General features: G+C 42.8%; 3 protein-coding genes across 5 annotated transcripts; 2 read left to right on the top strand and 1 right to left on the bottom strand.

Moving 5' to 3' along the window:
• The first annotated feature begins 4883 nt into the window (after positions 1-4883).
• On the top strand, positions 4884-10544 carry LOC147311405 (ATP-dependent (S)-NAD(P)H-hydrate dehydratase-like). Of its 2 annotated transcripts, XM_086266362.1 has the most exons (12): positions 4884-5100; positions 5610-6241; positions 6354-6794; positions 6986-7136; positions 7232-7277; positions 7375-7463; positions 8717-8825; positions 9046-9096; positions 9187-9291; positions 9395-9515; positions 9630-9753; positions 10076-10544. In XM_086266362.1, the coding sequence occupies exons 1-12, from the start codon at positions 5015-5017 to the stop codon at positions 10224-10226; spliced, it is 2106 nt and encodes a 701-aa protein (XP_086122488.1). In that variant the 5' UTR covers positions 4884-5014; the 3' UTR covers positions 10227-10544. The 2 variants fall into 2 exon arrangements, with proteins under 2 accessions (XP_086122488.1, XP_086122487.1); XM_086266361.1 differs by lacking the exon at positions 4884-5100 and having other exon boundaries at positions 5339-6241.
• Positions 10545-10759: 215 nt separating this feature from the next.
• Positions 10760-14693, top strand: ing1 (inhibitor of growth family, member 1). Its single transcript, XM_086266364.1, has 4 exons — positions 10760-10913; positions 11982-12161; positions 12514-12662; positions 13730-14693. The coding sequence occupies exons 2-4, from the start codon at positions 12023-12025 to the stop codon at positions 14360-14362; spliced, it is 921 nt and encodes a 306-aa protein (XP_086122490.1). The 5' UTR covers positions 10760-10913; positions 11982-12022; the 3' UTR covers positions 14363-14693.
• A 246-nt stretch (positions 14694-14939) lies between these two features.
• On the bottom strand, positions 14940-21275 carry ube2al (ubiquitin conjugating enzyme E2 A, like). 2 transcript variants are annotated; one of them, XM_086266369.1, is made up of 7 exons: positions 21214-21275; positions 21067-21117; positions 19458-19538; positions 19346-19371; positions 19100-19189; positions 18938-19026; positions 14940-16024 (listed from the first exon to the last, which is right to left on the bottom strand). In XM_086266369.1, exons 2-7 carry the CDS (start codon positions 21108-21110, stop codon positions 15896-15898), a joined length of 459 nt encoding a protein of 152 aa, XP_086122495.1. In that variant the 5' UTR covers positions 21111-21117; positions 21214-21275; the 3' UTR covers positions 14940-15895. The 2 variants fall into 2 exon arrangements, with proteins under 2 accessions (XP_086122495.1, XP_086122494.1); XM_086266368.1 differs by having other exon boundaries at positions 14986-16024; positions 21067-21272.
• Positions 21276-21342: the final 67 nt, after the last annotated feature.

Below are 21342 nucleotides of genomic sequence, written 5' to 3'. Positions count from 1 at the left end.
ATCACAGCCATAAATATGTTACAAATGAAGACATTTCACTATGTTCAGATACCGGATTTAGTGCTACATGTGGTATTTTAATAGAAAAGGCTGCGAGACAGTGTTTGGATCCCCGTTTTTTCATGTTGTCTGCAAATCTCAAAAGTGAGTGTTAAACTTTAACCTTACCTGTTCGCTGCAATAAAAATACAGATTTGTTAAAAAGTTATGTTTGTTATAACAGTAAGAATATGCTTACCTAGTTTTGCTATGAACATTTGTAATTGTCATGGTCCTGGGTTGCTGAATCAGTGTTTTGAGTTTATTTTCTAGTTTCTTCTGTTTTTGTATTCGCTCTTAGGGGCTGGGTCTTGTGTTTAGTGTTTCTGTTATCCCTCCCTGTTTCCTTTCCTGGTGTTCTTATTTTGAATGGTAAATGGCCTGGATTTATATAGCGCTTTACTAGTCCCTAAGGACCCCAAAGCGCTTTACATATCCAGTCATCCACCCATTCACACACTGGTGATGGGAGATGAAGACTCTGATTCCTGTTCAACATTAAAATTCTATACAAACCACAAGTACACCTAATATTCTAAAATTAAAATCTGGATTTCAAAGCTAGTCAGTGAAGACAAGCAAATATGCTGTCTCTTTATAGTCCCTGTCATGACTCTCTCCGCAGCACTTTTGATCCATCAATATTAAACAATTATTGATGCAGCGGATTGAGATGAAACCTGGCACACAGGTACAGTAGGTGTTCCAGAAGAGAAATGTGTTGAAAGTTGAACCTCAACTATTCAGGATGATTTTTAATGAATTTTTGAAAATTGCCATAATTGTAGTGTATTGGCTGTATTGGATTGAACAGAAGTTTGAATTAATTTCTGAGGAATTTTACAGTAAATTTGGCTGAAACTTGGCACACAGGTACAGTAGGTGTCCCATAAGAGAAATGTGTTGAAAGTTGGACCTCATCTATTGAGGATGATTTTTAATGAATTTTTGAAAATTGACATAATTCTATTGTACTGACTGTATTAGATTGAAGAAATGTTTCAGAGGAATTCTACAGTAAATCTGGCTGAAACCTGGCACACAGGTACAGTAGGTGTCCCAGAGAAGGAATCTGTTGAAAGTTGGACATCAACTACTCAGGATGATTTTTAATGAATTTTTGAAAATTGACATAATTGTAGTGTATTGGCTGTATTGCATTGAATACAAGTACCCTTTAATTTTTGAGGAATTCTACAGTAAATCTGGATGAAACCTGGCACACAGGTACAGTAGGTGTCCCAGAGGGGGGGATGTGTTGAAAGTTGGACATCAACTACTCAGGATGATTTTTAATGAATTTTTGAAAATTGACATAATTGTATTGTATTGACTGTATTGAATTGAATATAAGTTTCCTGTAATTTCTGAGGAATTCTACAGTAAATCTGGATGAAACGTGGCACATAGGTACAGTAGGTGTCCCAGAGGAGGGATGTGTTGAAAGTTGGACCTCAACTATTCAGGATGACTTTTAATGAATTTTTGAAATAAACATAATTGTAGTGCATTGACTGTATTGCATTGAATTTGAGTTTACTGTGATTTCTGAGTAATATTACAGTAAATCTGGGTAAAACCTGGCCCAGAGGTAAAGTAGGTGTCCGAGAAGAGGATTGTGTTGAAAGCTTGGCATCAACTTTTAAGAATGATTTTTAATGAATTTTTGAATATACAACCAGACTGTCACGATGGCTGTATTGGGCTGTTCCATTGTAATTTGTGTGCGCGCGTGCGACTGTTCACGCGCGTGCACGCGTGCGCGAGTCTAGGCTTTCAATCAGGATATAAAGCGAAAAGGCGCTACCGTAAAGACTGGTGTAAAAGCGCAAGGAAATTTATGCGGCGGATAGGAGGCGGCTGGGTTGACCGCGGCTCACAAATGACGGCTCACTTTACCGCAGTGAGAAAAAGGGGAGTGGAAAGGTACAAGTTGTCATCGAGGAAAAACGGGAGCTGGAAGCATGTAAATATAATAATAACCACTGCAGCCAAGAAGAGTGCCTGACGAGCCCAGTTGTAAGTAAGCTATTAAGACTCGACTGTACACTGTGTTAGTGTTTTCCTCCGAAAACAATAAGTTCCGTTGGAGCAGTCTTTTAACGCCTCTCTCTGTCTCTGGCAAGCAGAGTTGACCCACACAACAAAGTAAAGCTATTTTTCGGCTATGAGCCGACAGGGACTCCGCCGTATCAGTCAGAGGTCCCTTTACTACAGTTCGGAGTCGCGGACCTTCAGTAATAGTAATAAATCACACAGCAATAGTACATTCACGTTGTTGTAAAAAGCATGATAATATATTAAGTATTCAGAATACGTTACTGTCATTGAGTAACGTAACGGAATACGTTACAGAATACATTTTAGGGCATGTATTCTGTAATGGAATACATTTTAAAAGTAACCTTCCCAACACTGGTTGTTTGTCACATTAAGATGTAACTTTCCAAAACATTTAGCAGCGAGTTCCACAGTTAACGCCACATTTTGAAAATCCCACTTTCATAAGTGTGTGGTGCAGACTGAGAGATTCATAAACTTGCAAACTGGGAAAAGTTGGGTATCGTTACTTGTCGTTAAAATGGACTCAGCAGCAGCAGGGCAGGATAGCTGCTGTAGTTAGCTTTGGCAAACATTAGACACGACAGGGCAGCTGCTGCTTTTGATGAAATATTCAAACACAGCAGTTCACTTGTGTCCTGTTGTTTGTGGCAGGCTTTGTGTTAGCATATCCATCTGTGATTCTTCCACATAGCCAAAATGATTACAGTTCCCCGGGAAACACTGCTAGCTAGCATTACAGTTGTCTGCTCCGTTGTAGTTGTGAAGACCTTGCAGTAAGGACACCCCATACGAGCAACTTCAAGTTATCAGCTATCCAGCGGAAGTCACCGGGTCTTGTATTTCTTTGCAGATCCTGCATTGGTAGTTCGAGTTAGCTAACAGTTGGCACATTCGCAGTACACGTAGCAATTTCATCAGTATGGCTGACTGCAGATCAGTTGTCTTCTCTTCTGTATGTCTGCAGCCCAGAACTGATTCTTGATTACAGGTGTTAGTAAACACGACGAAAACGCTGTAAAACACACGTTATGATGCTTCAATCAAAAACGTTTGAGGCAGTGAAGTAATATTTACTTGCAAACTTGAGTATTAGATTCATCAATGAAAAAGCTAATGTTGTTGACAGGTGCTGGTGTAGGAGTGCGCCGGCGGGGAAACGGATCAGCAATGCTGAACCCGACCAATGGTGACCCAGGTCACGTTGTTGTGAACTATGTGGAGGAGTATTTGGACCTTGTGGAGTCCCTTCCTTTTGACTTGCAAAGGAGCGTGTCCCTCATGAAGGAAATTGATGCCAAGTATCAAGGTAAAGATTACTCTTTGATGTAACAACTGTGCCTAAGTCAAATAAGTTTAAGTGTATAAATAAAAACTACTTAGTCAATATTGGTATTATTAAAAAAGATTGAGGGCAGCCTTTTGAGTAGGACAATTTTCCACACAATGACGAAAAAAAGGGACAGAGTTGCATTGAAAATACAAAGACCCCTGTCTGATTTTCTTCTTCTTCTTTCATTAAAATGCACTGACAGCAAATATTACATAATATACCTCTCCTCAAAGCATTCCTTATGGTTATCTTTATGCCTTTAGTGTGGTGTTAGTAGCAGTCTCCAAGGCTTAAGTGTGATTTGAGTGGTCAAGCCTGAAGTTGTTTTATGCCTACCAGACAAAACCCAGGGAGAAAAGTAAAACTGTCTATAATTCCGATTTGTAATTAGTCGGTGGGCGGGTATTAGTTTTCAAACTAAGCATAACACACATTCTTCTGGGATTTTACGCTCTCTTAGTGGTATACGTGTCGCTTAATTGTGTTTTTCTGTTAGTTTGGAGGATTAAAAAATATTTTTTTTGTTGTCAGGCTGAGACAAATGGCTAAAAAATGCCAATGTGGTCTTTAAAATCTGGACCAAAAACATGATGATGATGATGATGATGATGATGATTATAATTATTAGCTGAGAAATAAATATTCATTCACTTTATGCCAATGGCCTGCCTAAAATGTAGACTGATATTTGTAAGAAAGTAAAAAATATTCAACAATCATGTTTCTGCTTCGATCGAAACATGTGATCTATTCACAATAAATATAACAATAACTAGAAGAAAGTTAGATAAACAGTTACAGTTACAAAATATTTTAATTTATGCATTAAATCTATGAATTCAATTGTAGTTTTAAGGGTGATATTATATTTGTTTAGAAATGAAGACTTGATAAATAAAAATAGGCTACACTTTCTACGTAAAATAATTTTTTTGACATGCTTCTAAAATTATGTGTGTATGGAATCTCGTGCCTGACAGTTCACGTGTGTTCGCCTGTTACCACCTCTACACTTTCATAGTGCATAGTAGGACTGACCTCCTGAAGAGTTCTTTATGGCAGAGGGGTTGAATAATGAGTATTAAAAAATACAAAACTTCTAAAAACAGAGGCAAACAGACGGTTATACTTGCAATATGGCTGGAAAAAAACTTAAAATCAGCACAAATAGATGAAAACTGCAAATAAACTTAAAAACATCTGCACCTTATTACTCTTCTGTGTGTATTTTGATGTGTGCTTCATTTTATTATGGAGGAGGGCTTGTTGTCTCAGAATCCGGCCCTGCTGAAGCAGCGCATGCTTAAACCTGCTTCCGGTTTGATGGCTCGTCGACAGCAGATTTCACCCTCAGCCCACTTGGATGTAGGAGTGTCCGAGCAGCCTTTAAAGGCATCACATGCTTCCTGTAGTACTGCGCTGGGTTTTAGGGCGCCTCATGATCAGGCTAACTTGCGTTCACTTGTCGGCGTTGAAGCGCAGCTCAAGTTTAGGTAAGGACAGCTGAGTGCCACAGAGGGCTGTGCAGCCCGTGATAAAGCTCCGAGAGTGGGTGACTGCAGTCAGACAAACAATGAGAGCATGCCTCAACAGATTCAAGCGCTCGCTTTTTGCTCGATCCCAGTTGCACTGTCGCTTATCGCCGCCTTGGCCTGTTTAAACGAGAAAGGTAAAAAAGACTGACGTTATCTCAAAGTTTTACTTCATTAAAACTTAGCTTTAGACTGTAACGTTAGGTGAGCCGTTAGAGTCGTCCAGTGCTCTCCGTGTTGGCCGAGCAGCTGACAGTTTGGCTCGTTGTTGAGGTGAGGTGGGTCTCTAGGACCCCGCAGAAATGCGTTCGCGGGGCGGGGGACCAGGCGGAGAAAGGTGAAGTTAACCTCAAAGGACTGATCAGAGGTCAGTTTGGACATTTACTCGATGTAGTGTTACCGCTTGAAAACGGCTCTTGTAGCCGATCTCCTGTCGGTTTATCCCAGAGCTACGCATTTTGACGACACGAATGAGATAAACACAGAAGGCTAGGCTTTTAGCTAGCTAACAAATAGTTTGACCTGCACACGTTGTGATGATCTTCAAGTTTAAGACCAAAATTATTACCCCGGCTGGTCCTTCTGAGCTAGCGAAATGGCCGTTTGTCGTTGTTTGGGCTGACGGTGGTCCGCGGCATTGATGCGGCTGAGCGCAGAGACCCAGAGCAAACGGCCGTCATAATCCGCAGTGTCAACATCTCCAATCAACTTATTCCCCGGGGGTGGAGGTTACGCCGGGAGACGGCCTGTTTTGGATCAGCTATGCAAGCGAACACAACGCGGGGCTTCCTCTGGTCGGACGTGGAGACGAGGACGCTGCTGAACATCTGGGGAGAGCAGGACATCCAGGCGGCGCTGGATGGAAACTTCCGAAACAGCTTCGTGTACCGCGACGTCTCCCGGAGGCTGGGAGCCATGGGGTTTGAAAGGACGCCCGAGCAGTGTAGGGTGCGGATCAAGAGCCTCAAGAGGCAGTACTTGTTGGCGAAGGAGGGCAATCTGCGGAATAATGGGCAGTATCACAAGATCTGCAAGTTTTATGACACCATGGAGAGGATTTTGAGTAACCGGCCGAGTCTGGACGCCCAGGAGTTTATAGACAGCGGTGCGGGAGGAGAGGAGGCCGTCGATGGCCCGGAGGAGGATGGGGAAGATGCTCAGGATGCTTACTCTGAGAGCACAGGGGAGTGTCCTTATCCCGCTGAGACTGAAGTCAAGTTGGAATACCCAACTGTTCCCATCCCCATTCCGGTTAAAGTGACAGTGGGGAGTAATGGTGAGTCCAACCTTATCCACTATCACTTTTTCGTGGCTTTATCATGTTTCAGTGCCTCGAGTGTGACTCGAGTATGTGTGCTAACATAATGTCACACCCTTTTCCACTTCAGGGACTTGTGCGAAGCCGCCTAACAGCAGCCAGTCGGCCAGCTGTTTGTCAGCCAGAGCGCCCAAACGGCCCAGGAAGCGACGCGCCAATTTCCCCATGGAGAAGCTGATGGAGCAGTTCCTGGAGCAGAGCGCCCAAGCCGAGGACAACTTCTACCGGATGGAGGAGCAGCGCTTGCAAGCAGAAGACCGGCGCCGGGAAGCTGAGCATGCCCGGGAACTGCAGATGCTTCAGATGCTTGGCCAGATGTTCGCCAGCATCTCCTCCTCCGGCTCAGCATCCGCTCCGTCCAAGACGGCGAATCCTGGCCGCGCTCCGGTCATTTCCAGTACCTCCCCGTCGCATACACGTGGCCACTCCGGTCATCCCAAACGCCCTTCGCCCCAGACAGACTCTCTCACACAGCAGAATCCATTTCTGAGCGCAGACCCTCAGGCGTTAGGTATTTAGTTCCGGCGCTACGCGTGAAGCCTTGATGTGGAGAGAAACCTGAAGGCAGATTAGCTGTAACGTGAAAGATCACACTCAGTTATTATTCTTATTTTGGATCGTGTTAGTGTGTTTTTGTTGTCGACCACAGTGGTTTGAAACTAGCTCGTACGCTGAACACTCTCACTTTGTTTATCTCCTCAGTTTTTGAGCGCTTCTACGGTTTGGGCTCCACGTCGCACAGAGGTATGGAGGATGACATCCTGCCACTGGTAAAGAACATAGTCCCTCCGCTGACATCCAAAAAACACAAGGGACAAGATGGACGTATTGGGATCATTGGAGGATGTCAAGAGTATGTTGCATAAAAGATTCCTGCATGATTTAAAAGAAAAAAACAAATTCAGTGGAACATTTGCCCTAATTTCTCTTCATCTCTAATCTCTAAAGCTACACTGGAGCTCCTTACTTTGCTGCCATCTCTGCTTTAAAAGTGGTAGGCAGTAAAGCTTGACTATCAATTTTGTCCATTCATTTTTAAAAAAAAAAATTCTAATTGTATATTGTATATACATTTTTTTTCTCATCTCCAGGGGGCTGACTTGTCTCACGTGTTCTGCACCAAAGATGCTGCAGTTGTAATCAAATCATACAGCCCTGAGCTCATAGTCCATCCAGTTCTGTAAGTACAGAGCCAATAATAATCTTTCTGTAGGATTTGAAGTAGCTGGTAGCAGTTGGATCATTGAGAGTGCAATGGTGTGTATTTATTAGCATTATGCACTGGTATTTGTGTTGTAAAGGCTCACCTTCTAGCACATTCACTTCACCAGATGCACCTTGTTTCTTTTCCTCACCTTTGATTGGGTGTGGTGCTTGGCCTTAATTGCACTCACCTGTCACACATTATATGTCACACAGTATATAAGGACTGCACTCACCTACCCCTCACTCTTTCTTCACTCCCACATGGGGCGGCAGCTGAGGTGAGTTTCTCTTTGAGTCTCCTGAGTTTATGTATCATTTTGAATTACTTAAATCATACTTTATGTCCTTTTTAGAGAGAGCAGTCCATGTGTGTCTTTGTTTCCTTCCTTCCTTCTTTGCCTTATTTATTTGAGAATAAAAAGAGAACCCTGAGAATAATTCTGGCTGCTTTTTCTTATTCTAACCGGATGAGCCCATGATGCTGATTGCTTCAGCCCTGAACCTTCCTTCCTTCAAAACAATTTGGATGCATTCACAAATGTTACACAGTGTGTTATTGCAAGCAAAAACATCAAAGTTTACCCAGGCTTTGTGGCGAGGCATACGATTTTCAAAATAAATAGTTGCGCACGTCTTCTTTTTTTGTTGTGAGTTGTAATGTTATTTGGAGCCAAATTCTGCATTTCACTATCATCACTCTACTCCGTTGTATTAAACGTTGCGTGTTATAATTAACACGCTGCTTTCTCACAATGATTCTGTAATCACTGTCCTAAATATTTAAATTTCTGACATTTGTCAGATCATGAACAGGTAGTGTCATAATTCTGGGTATTCTGTCAGTGTGACAGTACAAACCTTCACAGCTCACGCTTACTTGTCGTGGCTGGAGCGGCTTGGGAACCTTACAGTAACATTAATGACTGCGTTTCAGTTTGGTGAGCCTGTGCCAGTGTGCTCTTAGAAAGCCATTATTAGCTTGTTATAGCAAAAAAATGTTAAAAGGCTCATTTCTCTACAAGAGGCACTTACAGAAAACATTAACATCGACTGCTTTCTATTTGTGTTTGCTCACTTCAGAGACCCGTTACAGTGTTATCAGTCTTCACTTTGTGTGTGTGTGTGTGTGTGTGTGTGTGTGTTTTCCTTGCAAACTAATTGGAAAATTTGGGATTAATTGTGCATTCCAGCATGTCTGACAATCTGTGTGTATGTGTGTGAATGAAGGGACAGTCCTAACGCAGTGGAAGAAATAGAAAAATGGCTTCCAAGACTACACGGACTTGTGGTGGGACCAGGCTTAGGAAGAGAAGACTTATTATTGAAAACAGCAAAGGCACGTGGAGCACATTCATTCTTCCTTGCGCTTAACACAGTCTCGGCTACTCTGCTAGATACTTCTGCATAAGCATGGCAGACTAGTCTTATTGCTAGCACTTGTTATAGCACAAGTGTTACTGGTGGCTGATAAATTACTACTTCTTTTTTTCCCCCCACCCCAACGGAAGGCTTATTAAAGACAGACCCTGTGCTCTCTCTCTCTCTCTCTATTTCAGGAGGTCATTGAGAAGTCGAAAGCAAGAGATATCCCCATAGTCATTGATGCAGTAAGTCTTGATAAAATAAAGTCCCAGATGTGGAGCGGAAGGTGTTTCATTTGCTAAGTCATACATAGTGTGTGTGATCATTCTTAACAGGATGGATTATGGCTGGTTACACAGCAACCATCTGTTATCCAAGGGTACCAGAAGGGCATCCTTACGCCTAACTTCATGGAATTCACTCGATTGTATGAGGCATTGGTAAGTTTCTTGGCACATTTCAGTCCCACTCACTAGTTGACAGCAAATAACATGTGATCTTCTATGCTGATGTGTGTCTTTTTACGTTGTCTGTGTGCATTAGCACCATGAGCCCATGGACAGCAGTGATTATCAGCGGAGCGTCATGCAGCTCAGTGTAGCTATGGGCAACCTCACCTTGGTGCTGAAGGGGGAGCAGGATTTCATCACAGATGGCAGCAAAGGTTGGCATCAAACAGAACGTGCTTTAATTTCTTCCGGCTGATCGTTCACTCTGTTTATTCTCAGATGCTTCGGAGCTCCTTTTGTGACGCTGTGTCGTGTGCTGCTGTTTGTAGTGTACTCATGCAATTTAGAAGGCAGCGGGAGACGATGCGGTGGACAGGGGGATCTCCTTTCTGGATCTATGGGAGTGCTGGCACACTGGGCCCATGCTGCTTCCACAGCAGGAATGATCAGAAGGTGAAGGCATGATTTTTGCTTTTTGTGCTATGTTTGAATGAATGTATAGGCCAAGCTTTTCAGGGCTCAATGGATAAAAAATAGTTTTTTTAAAAAATATATTTACACACATTACCTACAGAGTGCACTGATTTACATGCTGAGAGTGTATAAAAATTATCACCAAACGTTCTGACCACTTCTCACGATGATTTTTTTGGCTTTTCCTATGTAATGAATGCATAAAGTGTGATGTTGCACAGAGAAATGTACGTGTTCACTTTATTTGGATGTATATTCTCTCTTTTTTTTCCCCTTCTTCTTTCCCTTTCCTCCCCTATAGTATGAATCCCTCAGTGGTTGCTGCATTTGGTGCTTGTTCGCTCACCAGGCAGTGCAACAGTCAAGCATTCCAGCGGCACGGCAGGTCCACCACCACGTCAGACATGATCCAGGAGATCAGCTCAGCCTTCAAAAAGCTGTTCGAAAGCTAAAAACAGTCAGCGATGCAAACAGTTGTAAAAAGAGAATAAATTTTACGCTCCTAACGTAACCTTTTTGGGATTGAAAGAAATGTTCTTCTTTAGCTGAATTTTAATGACTGATTTGAACCCGGAATCAAAATTTGGTGCAAAATATACACACTGACATGTTGTTTGTGTTGTGTTTAATGAAAAAGTAACAAAAAGAAAACCACTAGTTGAATAATGAATGCCTTCACCAAGCCCACCAAAGAGACTGAGACATTAGGATGAATGGGCTCACACTAAACCAGAAACCTGTATACGTTTTGAAATAAATTATAAATGTGATTTTGTTTGTTTGTTTCGACAAAGTTCTTAAAAGCCATCATGGAAGTATTACTGGGTGAGTGACTGCAGAAAACGTGACTTTTATAGAGTCAGTGGGGAATATTAACTTGTAAAGTCCATGAAAACCGATACCTGCTGGACATCAAAGTGTTTTGGTTGGTTGCAGCATCGTAAACCTAAAAGCAGAAGAGTGAGGCGTGTGTGATTCGTGTAAAGTATGCGGCGCATGCGCATAGCTGAATTATCCGACAGCTAGCTCCGTTGTTGCGAGTCCACCGTAGTTACACACACACGCGCACTACCTAGCGTTAGCAACAAGACCCACAGCAGCATCACAGAGTCTGTAAGGTTAACTCGGAGTATTCACAGGTAAGTTTACTCACCCTCCGCTTATATGGCAACTGAATGAGTGTGGCGAGGTATCTGCTCTGTATTTCCGTAAGGATTGGAGCTGAATTTCGTTTAGTATTGTTATAAGCTAGTCGGCTAATCCAGCTAACAGACACGCCGAAGCCAACGCGTAAAGACCACTTTAAAGTGCCAAAGCAGTAAAAGACCATTCTGTTTGTCCGCGTTGTGTTAGCTAGAATTGTCCGTAAATGTTCAGTGGGTGCTTAATGTGTTGAAGGTGAAACGTATTCACTTCGGTGACCGTTGTTCAAAGCGTTGTTTGTCACATTAAGATGTAACTTTCCAAAACATTTAGCAGCGAGTTCCACAGTTAACGCCACATTTTGAAAATCCCATTTTCATAAGTGTGTGGTGCAGACTGAGAGATTCATAAACTTGCAAACTGGGAAAAGTTGGGTATCGTTACTTGTCGTTAAAATGGACTCAGCAGCAGCAGGGCAGGATAGCTGCTGTAGTTAGCTTTGGCAAACATTAGACACGACAGGGCGGCTGCTGCTTTTGATGAAATATTCAAACACAGCAGTTCACTTGTGTCCTGTTGTTTGTGGCAGGCTTTGTGTTAGCATATCCATCTGTGATTCTTCCACATAGCCAAAATGATTACAGTTCCCCGGGAAACACTGCTAGCTAGCATTACAGTTGTCTGCTCCGTTGTAGTTGTGAAGACCTTGCAGTAAGGACACCCCATACGAGCAACTTCAAGTTATCAGCTATCCAGCGGAAGTCACCGGGTCTTGTATTTCTTTGCAGATCCTGCATTGGTAGTTCGAGTTAGCTAACAGTTGGCACATTCGCAGTACACGTAGCAATTTCATCAGTATGGCTGACTGCAGATCAGTTGTCTTCTCTTCTGTATGTCTGCAGCCCAGAACTGATTCTTGATTACAGGTGTTAGTAAACACGACGAAAACGCTGTAAAACACACGTTATGATGCTTCAATCAAAAACGTTTGAGGCAGTGAAGTAATATTTACTTGCAAACTTGAGTATTAGATTCATCAATGAAAAAGCTAATGTTGTTGACAGGTGCTGGTGTAGGAGTGCGCCGGCGGGGAAACGGATCCGCAATGCTGAACCCGACCAATGGTGACCCAGGTCACGTTGTTGTGAACTATGTGGAGGAGTATTTGGACCTTGTGGAGTCCCTTCCTTTTGACTTGCAAAGGAGCGTGTCCCTCATGAAGGAAATTGATGCCAAGTATCAAGGTAAAGATTACTCTTTGATGTTTACTTTTGTTTAGGTTTCATAGTGAAATAATTTATGTGTGTGTGTATGTGTGTGTGTGTATATATATATCTATATATCTATCTATAGATATATATCTATCTAGATAGATATATATCTATCTAGATAGATATATATCTATCTAGATAGATATATATATATACAAAGTAATACAAAAGATTGCAATGATTCATTTTTCTTACTTTTCAACCTGTAGTCATGCTGCTGCTCCGTCTGTTTTAATGAGGGTTAAAAAAAAGACTAACAACAAGTATACTATTGAACATGGGGTGTATTTCTGTTCTGTTCTTATCTTTTTTTTTTTTTGGTCAGATGTTCTGAAGGAGCTTGATGATGCTTATGACCGGTATCGCCGTGAATCTGACTCCCTTCAGAGGCGCAAGCTTCAGTTGTCTATTCAGAGGGCGCTAATTCGCAGTCAGGAGCTTGGAGATGAAAAGATCCAGATTGCTGGTCAAATGGTACGTGGAAGAAAAACTGGACAAAAAAGTAGCTTTTGGGTCTTAATGTGTGTATTGATGAATCTACGTTACTCTTCTTCTGTGACATATGTGCAAGAACGCTTACCCTGATTAATGGGTTTTATGGATCTTTTGTATCAGGACTGAATGAGCTTTATGTTTACATTTTTTGGAAATCTGTTGTAGAAAGAAAGAAAAAAAAAATCTAAACATTTACAAGACTCCAGCAGTAAACATTAAATAACTCTATTGTAGATACAAGCTAGGCAGTTACCAGAAACACAACACTATGTTTGACCTTCCTGTTTGGCATGTTTGGTATGTCAAAGTTCAGTTGGGTTGTGTTCCTTTTGTGATACATAATTAAAGTGGATAGCTTTGATAATAATTTCTCTATGAACATTCACATTTATATATATATATTTTTAAACTATTTTCAGGCTCTTGCCTTTATATGGATAGCACAGTAGCGATAAACAGGAAATGGGGTACAGAGGGAATGACATGCAGGGAAGGACAGATACAGAGCTGCTAAAATCCTTTTAGTCCATCTGGCACGCATCCCTCCCTCTACAAACACAGGTTTACCCTGTGTAAACCTGTTTATAGTAACATTTATAAGCCCCTAGACGTCAGCTAAGCCTAAACTGCTGAAAGCATGAACTTCTTTCTAGTTAATTCAGCAAAGAAGGCAAAATTTATGTTCAACAAATCTTAATCAGAGTTGGCTTTTTAAAACGTACAGTGCATCCAAGGGAGCTACAGATTGTCTCTTCACAAAAACATAAACCAAAAAGGATTTAGGCTTCACGATGATTAATGAGAGTCCTTTAAAAAGCTTTTATTCGTGCAAGTTCAAGCAACATGGCTCATGTGTTTTCAGGTTCAGCTGTTGATTGGCTCTGTCGGGGCACAGACATGGCAGATACTGATGTAGTTTGGGGTTTCTCACATAGATTTGTATTCAGGATTATTTAAGTGTGATGGTTTAGTCTACATTGTCAAATAAATTAGGTGAACTTGGAAAAAATAAAAAACAAAACATGAATGTTCTTTCTTTTTTCCAGGTGGAGCTGGTTGAGAACCGAACGCGACAAATAGACTGGCATTCAGAACTACTCCTTTCCTCTCAAGAAATCCCAGAAAGTCACATTCCTCCGGCCACCTCCATGACAACCACTGCATCGTCTTTGATGTCCTCAACATCAGCTACAGTTACTGTGGGCAAACCCAGTCACCACGACAAGAAGCGTGATGAGGTCACATCATCTTCAGGTGGTGGAGAAAAGGCGGGAGGGAAACGCTCACGACGTCAGAAAAATGGAGAAAATCGGGAAAGCTACGGGGGTCTGGATCATGCTGAGGAAGTGGGAGTGGGGGTGTCTCGGGAAAAGAAGGCCAAAACATCTTCCAAGAAAAAGAAAAGGTCAAAAGGAAAATCAGAGAGAGAAGTGTCTCCTCCAGACCTGCCCATCGATCCGGATGAGCCAACATATTGCCTGTGCGAACAGGTGTCTTACGGCGAGATGATTGGCTGCGATAATGACGAATGTCCCATTGAGTGGTTTCATTTCTCCTGCGTCGGGCTCCATCATAAGCCTAAAGGCAAGTGGTACTGCCCGAAGTGTAGAGGCGAAAACGAGAAGACCATGGACAAGGCCTTAGAAAGGGCTAAGAAGGAGAGAGCCTACAACAGGTAGCTCACCTGGCCCCATGAACATTCCTGTGTGAAAAATTTAATTTTATCTATATTAGCCTTCATTTCCAGTTAACAGTTTGCTAAAAAAAAAAAAAAAAAAATCCACGAAGAGAGGGGTGTTGTAAATAGTTATTTTTGTAACAGCTGTGTACCTGAGAAACGAGAATGCCATCTCCTGGTTGTTTACAAACAGTAGCTGTAGTACAGTACACAACCATGTGCATGTTTGTAACAAGCTGTCCTGCACATCATCCCTCTTTGTGTTCATCTTGCATGCAACATCACAAGCTTAACTATATAAACTCAAATAAAAAACAAAGTAGAAACATGAATTCTGTGTTCTTCAACACTACTTTATAGTCAACACTCAAAGTTCACTGTGTGATGATTTCAGATGCATCATTTTCTGTAATCATTGATCTGTAATTACAACTGAATTGCGGCTTACTGCATTTCACTAGAACATTGTACAAGAGCAACATGGATGCTACTTTTATGATAAAATGAGATGTTTAAAATGTATTTAATGAGTTTTAGGTAAAAGCTAATGATTCTCCAGTATTGCATAAAGAACTGTCAGTTGAGAGTGCATTTTAACTTATATTGAATATATAATTTTATTTTGCTGTTTCAACAAAGATCTCAAAATAAGACCATATATAGTGGATTTTCTGGCATCACCATCTCTAGAAACAGATCTTATGAGAACTTTAGCTTTACTGTGATCCACTTTCCCAGACAAGGCCTGATTTAGACTGACTACGAATCTCCGTAGAGCCTACGACGTACCCTACGCAAGTGGCCGTTGTTGCTACGAGCATTTATGCTCAAACCTTGGAAAGTAAAATAACTTGTGCACTAACAACTTGAAAGAAAATGCATGTCCATACAGGGATGACTTTGCCTTTTTTTTTTTATTATTTACAAGTACTGGAAAAGGTGACATGGGGGACAACCAGTGCAAAATCTGTACATAATTTCAGTTGCAGGTTTCTTATATACACAAGTGAACGGGAAAGTGAATACACTCCGTCATGCATGTAACAGTTCACAACACAGCAAAGGACATGGTGTAAAGGTGATTTAGTTGTAGTCTGTGATAATCAGGCTGCTCAGTATCCAACTGCCTTATGAAAATAAACTGACAACAAATCAGGCTCACAACAGAAAAGGACCCATGACTTAACGATGTACCCTCTTGAGACACAAAACAATTAATCATGGAGTTATTAGAGCAAGTTGGAACACACCAGGATTTTAAGTAATGGCCCTCAAGTCCATAATGATATTACATCAAGGCAAGATTCAGCACATTTCCCCTGATGAACTTAAAAAGGGGGCGAGAATAGAAAAAAAAAAAAGGCCCTCTTTGTTGGGCAGGAACAAGATGTTTTATGATGGAAAGTTGAGGGTAAAGTGCATAAAAGCTTAAAATTAAAAGAGGGGAGGGTCAAAAAATTAAGAGTTATTCCACTAAAACTTGCAGCACACACAGCTTAACAATGGACGGAGAGAAGCAATCACAAGTATCAGGTCAACTGTCTCTCCAGCTTTGTTCTACGATGGCAGAGACGCGTTTCTCATATTCCCGTTTGTTCTCCTGGTACAGCTGAGCTGCCTGGCTGTTGGCCGGACTGTTGGGGTTTGGCTCATCAAGCAGGGACTGCAGGGGGAGAGAAGATTAATACAGAAGGCAAGAATATTTAAATGGAAAACAACAAACCTGAATCAACTTATTCATCTACTCAATGTTATTGCACAATACTGAGAATTTTCCAGTTTGCCACTGTACTTTTACAAACTAAAATCTCTAATCTTTTGAATTTAATCATAAATTTAAATCTATCATTTGTATATTGATTATTTTCATGTATTAACAGCACTTAATGAATCAACACTACATTATAAATGAGTTGCTATATAAGAAAATAATATTCAGAAATTCTCAGATGTTACCGATATGTTTAAGCTTACACTTTGGGACATTTGTTTAGTTCACATGATATGAGTGGAGATTATTCAATCAGTGGGTGGTCAGCTGCAGTCCTACACACTGACATTAAACTTAGTCTCAGTGGATGAGCCTGAATTTGCAGTAGCAGCTTTTCGTTTCTCAGAGAAATATATACATATTATTTCTATTATATATTATAATATCGCAGACCTGCGACCATATGTTCTGGACACTCGGGTAAAGAGAGGGGCTGAGCTGTCAACTGATCACCACCTGGTGGTGAGTTGGATCAGGTGGCGGGGGAAGACGCTGGACAGACCTGGTGCACCTAAATGCGTAGTGAGGGTGTGCTGGGAACGTCTAGCCCAGGCCCCAGTCCGCGAGATCTTCAACGCACACCTCCGGCAGAGCTTCAACAGCATTCCGAGGGAGACTGGGGACATTGAGTCCGAATGGACCATGTTCAGCGTCTCCATTGCCGAAGCTGCTGCATTGAGCTGCGGCCGCAAGGTGGTTGGTGCCTGCCGTGGTGGTAATCCCCGAACCAAATGGTGGACACCAGAGGTGAAGGGAGCCACCAGGCTGAAGAAGGAGTCCTATCGGGCTTGGTTAGCCTGTGGGACTCCGGAGGCAGCCGACAGGTATCGACAGGCCAAGCGGAATGCGGCTCGGGCAGTGGCTGAAGCAAAAACTCGGGTGTGGGAGGAGTTCGGAGAGGCCATGGAAAAAGACTTTTGGACTGCCTCGAAGAGATTCTGGCAAACCGTCAGACGTCTCAGGAGGGGAAAGCGGTGCTCTACCTGCACTGTGTATAGTGCTGGCGGAGCGCTGCTGACGTCGACTGAGAAAATTGTCAGGCGGTGGAAGGAATACTTCGAGGACCTCCTTAATCCCACTAACACGTCTTCCGAGGAGGAAGCAGAGTCTGGGGATGAGGGGAATGACCCGCCAATTTCCGGGGGCGAGGTCACTGAGGCAGTTAAACAACTCCTTGGTGGCAGAGCCCCTGGTGTTGATGAGGTCCGCCCCAAGTTCCTGAAGGCTCTGGACGTTGTAGGGCTGTCCTGGTTGACACGCCTCTGCAATGTTGCGTGGAGATCAGGGGCAGTACCTGTGGACTGGCAGACCGGGGTGGTGGTCCCCATCTTTAAGAAAGGGGACCGGAGGGTGTGTTCCAACTACAGGGGGATCACACTCCTCAGCCTCCCTGGGAAAGTCTATGCCAGGGTGCTGGAAAGGAGAGTTCGTCCGTTAGTCAAACCTCGGATACAGGAGGAACAATGCGGTTTTCGTCCTGGTCGCGGAACACTGGACCAGCTCTTTATCCTCTCCAGGATACTTGAGGGTGCATGGGAGTTTGCCCAACCAGTCTACATGTGTTTTGTGGACTTGGAGAAGGCATTCGACCGTGTCCCTCGGGGTGTCCTGTGGGAGGTGTTGCGGGAATATGGGGTGTCTGGCCCATTGCTACGGGCCATTCGATCCCTATACAACCGTTGCAAGAGCTTGGTTCGCATTGCCGGCAATAAGTCGGACTCGTTCCCGGTGGGTGATGGGCTCCGCCAGGGCTGCCCTTTGTCTCCGGTTCTGTTCATAATTTTTATGGACAGGATTTCTAGGCGCAGCCAAGTGGCGGAGGGCTTTCGCTTTGGTGGCCTCAGAATCTCATCTCTGATTTTTGCAGATGATGTGGTTCTGTTGGCTTCATCGGGTGAGGGCCTCCAGCTCGCACTGGAACGGTTCGCAGCCGAGTGTGAAGCAGCGGGAATGAGGATCAGCACCTCCAAATCTGAGGCCATGGTTCTCAGCCGGAAAAGGGTGGAGTGCCCACTCCGGGTCGGGGATGAGTTCCTGCCCCAAGTGGAGGAGTTCAAGTATCTCGGGGTCTTGTTCGTGAGTGATGGGAGAAGGGAGCCGGAGATCGACAGACAGATTGGGGCTGCAGCTGCAGTAATGCGGACGCTGCACCGGTCCGTCGTGGTGAAGAGGGAGCTGAGTGTAAAAGCGAAGCTCTCAATTTACCGGTCGATCTACATCCCTACCCTCACCTATGGCCACGAGCTGTGGGTAGTAACCGAAAGAACGAGATCGCGGATACAAGTGGCAGAAATGAGCTTCCTCCGAAGGGTGGCTGGCCTCTCCCTTAGAGATAGGGTGAGAAGTTCGGCCATCCGGGAGGGGCTCAGAGTAGAGCAGCTGCTGCTCCACATCGAAAGGAGCCAGCTGAGGTGGTTCGGGCATTTGACAAGGATGCCCCCTGGGCGCCTCCTGGGTGAGGTGTTCCAGGCATGTCCCACCGGGAGGAGGCCCTGGGGCAGACCCAGGACACGCTGGAGAGATTATATCTCTCGGCTGGCCTGGGAACGCCTTGGTATTCCCCCGGATAAGCTGGAGGAGGTGGCTGGGGAGAGGGAGGTCTGGGCCTCTTTGCTTAGGCTGCTGCCCCCGCGACTCGGCCCCGGACAAAGCGGATGAAGATGGATGGATGGATGGATGGATGGATGGATGGAATATTGCCACAATGATTTGGAAATGCACTTAATGTTTCCATAATCAAATTAACAATAATATGCCATAATAATGAAATCTTTTCTTTTATTGTTAAATATTGACACTTCTTACCTGGATAGATGTTAGAATAGAAGACACATCATAAGTGGGGCTCCAACGATTCTGTAGGATGTCTAAACATATACTGCCATCCGCGTAGACTGTAGAGAAAAAACAATTATTAACAGGCCACAAATAACACTATAACGAGGCAGCAGGTGATCATGTTCTTACCATTTGGATGAAACATCTTTGACACAAATCGCACTGTAGGGGGTTTGTTGGGATATTCTTCTGTGAATTCTACGATGAGTTTAAATGTACCTGAAACAAAGGAACACATATGAGATTTTGGACCAACTGAGGACACTGTGGAGATGTGACTTGAGGAGTCTCTTTCAATTAATTCTATTCAGTGAGATTTTTGATTAAGTTACTACATTTAACTTTATCTATCTCCATATACAGTGGGGTACTTACCATCCTCAAAGGGAGTTCCTTCAGGGCTGCGAATTTAGAGAAAAGCGATATTTTGTCATTTGTTCAGACACAAAAATAAGATCTACACTTCAGAACCAAATTAATTTCTTACCCAAAAATGACTGCATTCCACACCATGATGTTGTTTTCAGAAGGGGCACCACTGACACCAGCTGGAGGATCCTCTTGTAGACTGCATACCCAAAAGGTTAAGTAAATAAATACACTGAAGCAAAGTTTCAAGGCCTCAAAGGTAATGACCAGAGACTGTATTTCTCCACTGAGTCCACAGAAAGGTGTATTTCACAATCAAATGTCTCCTTTCATTGTCTAACCACACCCACATTTATAAGGTCAAACAAACATACCATACTTGGAAACACAGCTGTTGCCATGGTTTCCTTTTCCTAACACAATGTGTCAGTGCCATTAATGATAAACGGTAGGAACTGTTATTTACTAAATACAGAATTAGTTACATCATGAGCGACAACGATGCTTATATTGTGCCTGCTCAAAGTTAGCTGTTAAAATTTAAAATTACCATAACTACCTAACTTGCAATGAAGCCTCAGAAACATTATATAATTGTTCTGCTGTGAGATGCTCAATCACTACCCATTTATTGGCACTTATCTCCACATAACTGAGTCACCTGCCTTCACAAAGTGTTGTGTTTATTCGGAACTTAAATCTTGGCCCCTCCACATAAAGATAAAAATACAAAACACAATGAAAATACAAAATACCCAGAAAACCGCAAAATTCACTGAAGATGAAACTAAACATGAATAAAAGAAAAAAATTAAAAAGCCATATCAGTAATAGGTTTGGGCTACACCAAACCATATTCCTCCCAAACACCTGGAAATACCTGCTCACATTCCTGAATCCTGATATTTCAAATATGACATAATCAAAAGACCAGAGGCTCGCTTTACAGTGAGATCAAAACACGTTTAAGGACCCCGAAGAGGTCCAGTAACTCACTACGATAAACAGTTAGGATCGCTTACAAAGAAAAAAAAACCCCAAAACATTTTCCGTGGGCAGTGTTACATTACGGTTATAAAGGGACCTGAAGGCCAATACACGGCCTGGCATTCGCTTTGTTTTACTGTTGTTTCTCACCTTTGACATATTGATTTCTACTCGGAAATTTACATAACAATCTAACTTTATTCTGTTTCGCTTCTTGGCGTCATTATTTGCCCCATTAACTCAAACTTTTGTAAGTTTAAGACCTTGGGGATGTCGAACCGTTTGTGCTGGTCAACAACGCAACTATGAAGCGGAAATATAAGATAAACGGAAGGAATACATTCGTGGAGTACTGGGGTTGAATGCGTTGAAAAAAATGTTTAAACCATGAAAAATGTCCGTCCGGCCATTTCTCACGCATATTCAAAGCTAAAAGGTTTAAAGAGTCAGCTACGAGCTGTACGTTGACAGAAGCCTTAGTAAACCAACCTGCTAGCATTAGCTAGATCCGTTAGCGTCACGGAAAGACGAAGCGCTTTGAAAAAAAAAATACTTCACATAAATGATTCACATTCGCAGAAGCATACGATAATCTATAGCGGTTGCCTTGTGGTTGTTTTTACACAGGAAACTCCTAAAATTGACTATATCCTAAAAAAAACAGCGATTAGCTATGTCGGGCTAGCACAAGCTGACAAAACGGCTAACGATGTCGGCATAATTCCTGTACACCAACTCACCGTTTAAAATCTCTCATAAGTCTTCTTCTGGCCGGGGTTGACATAGCTTAACTTGAAGAATACGTACAGACAAGGCAAAATAGTTGACAGGAGCTTATTTGCCTATATTATAGTTAATGTAATTTGAGAACGTTACAGAAACCTTACAGATGGGAGCCCGACTCTTCCGTCGTCCTATAAAGCTAATATGACGCTCTGGTTTGCATACATAGATTTACACAGGACGATACCACATCAAGAAGGAAGGGGGGGGGGGGGACATCTGCGATTTATTAC

Source organism: Aulonocara sp. 'chitande type north' Nkhata Bay, linkage group LG16, assembly GCF_057382095.1.
Source record: "Aulonocara sp. 'chitande type north' Nkhata Bay isolate Kocher_YH1m ecotype deep benthic linkage group LG16, A_spYH_male_GT1.1, whole genome shotgun sequence".
In the NCBI taxonomy this organism is placed as follows: domain Eukaryota; kingdom Metazoa; phylum Chordata; class Actinopteri; order Cichliformes; family Cichlidae; genus Aulonocara; species Aulonocara sp. 'chitande type north' Nkhata Bay.
The sequence above is the reverse complement of the archived record's forward strand: the minus strand, read 5'-3'. Positions and strand labels throughout refer to the sequence as shown.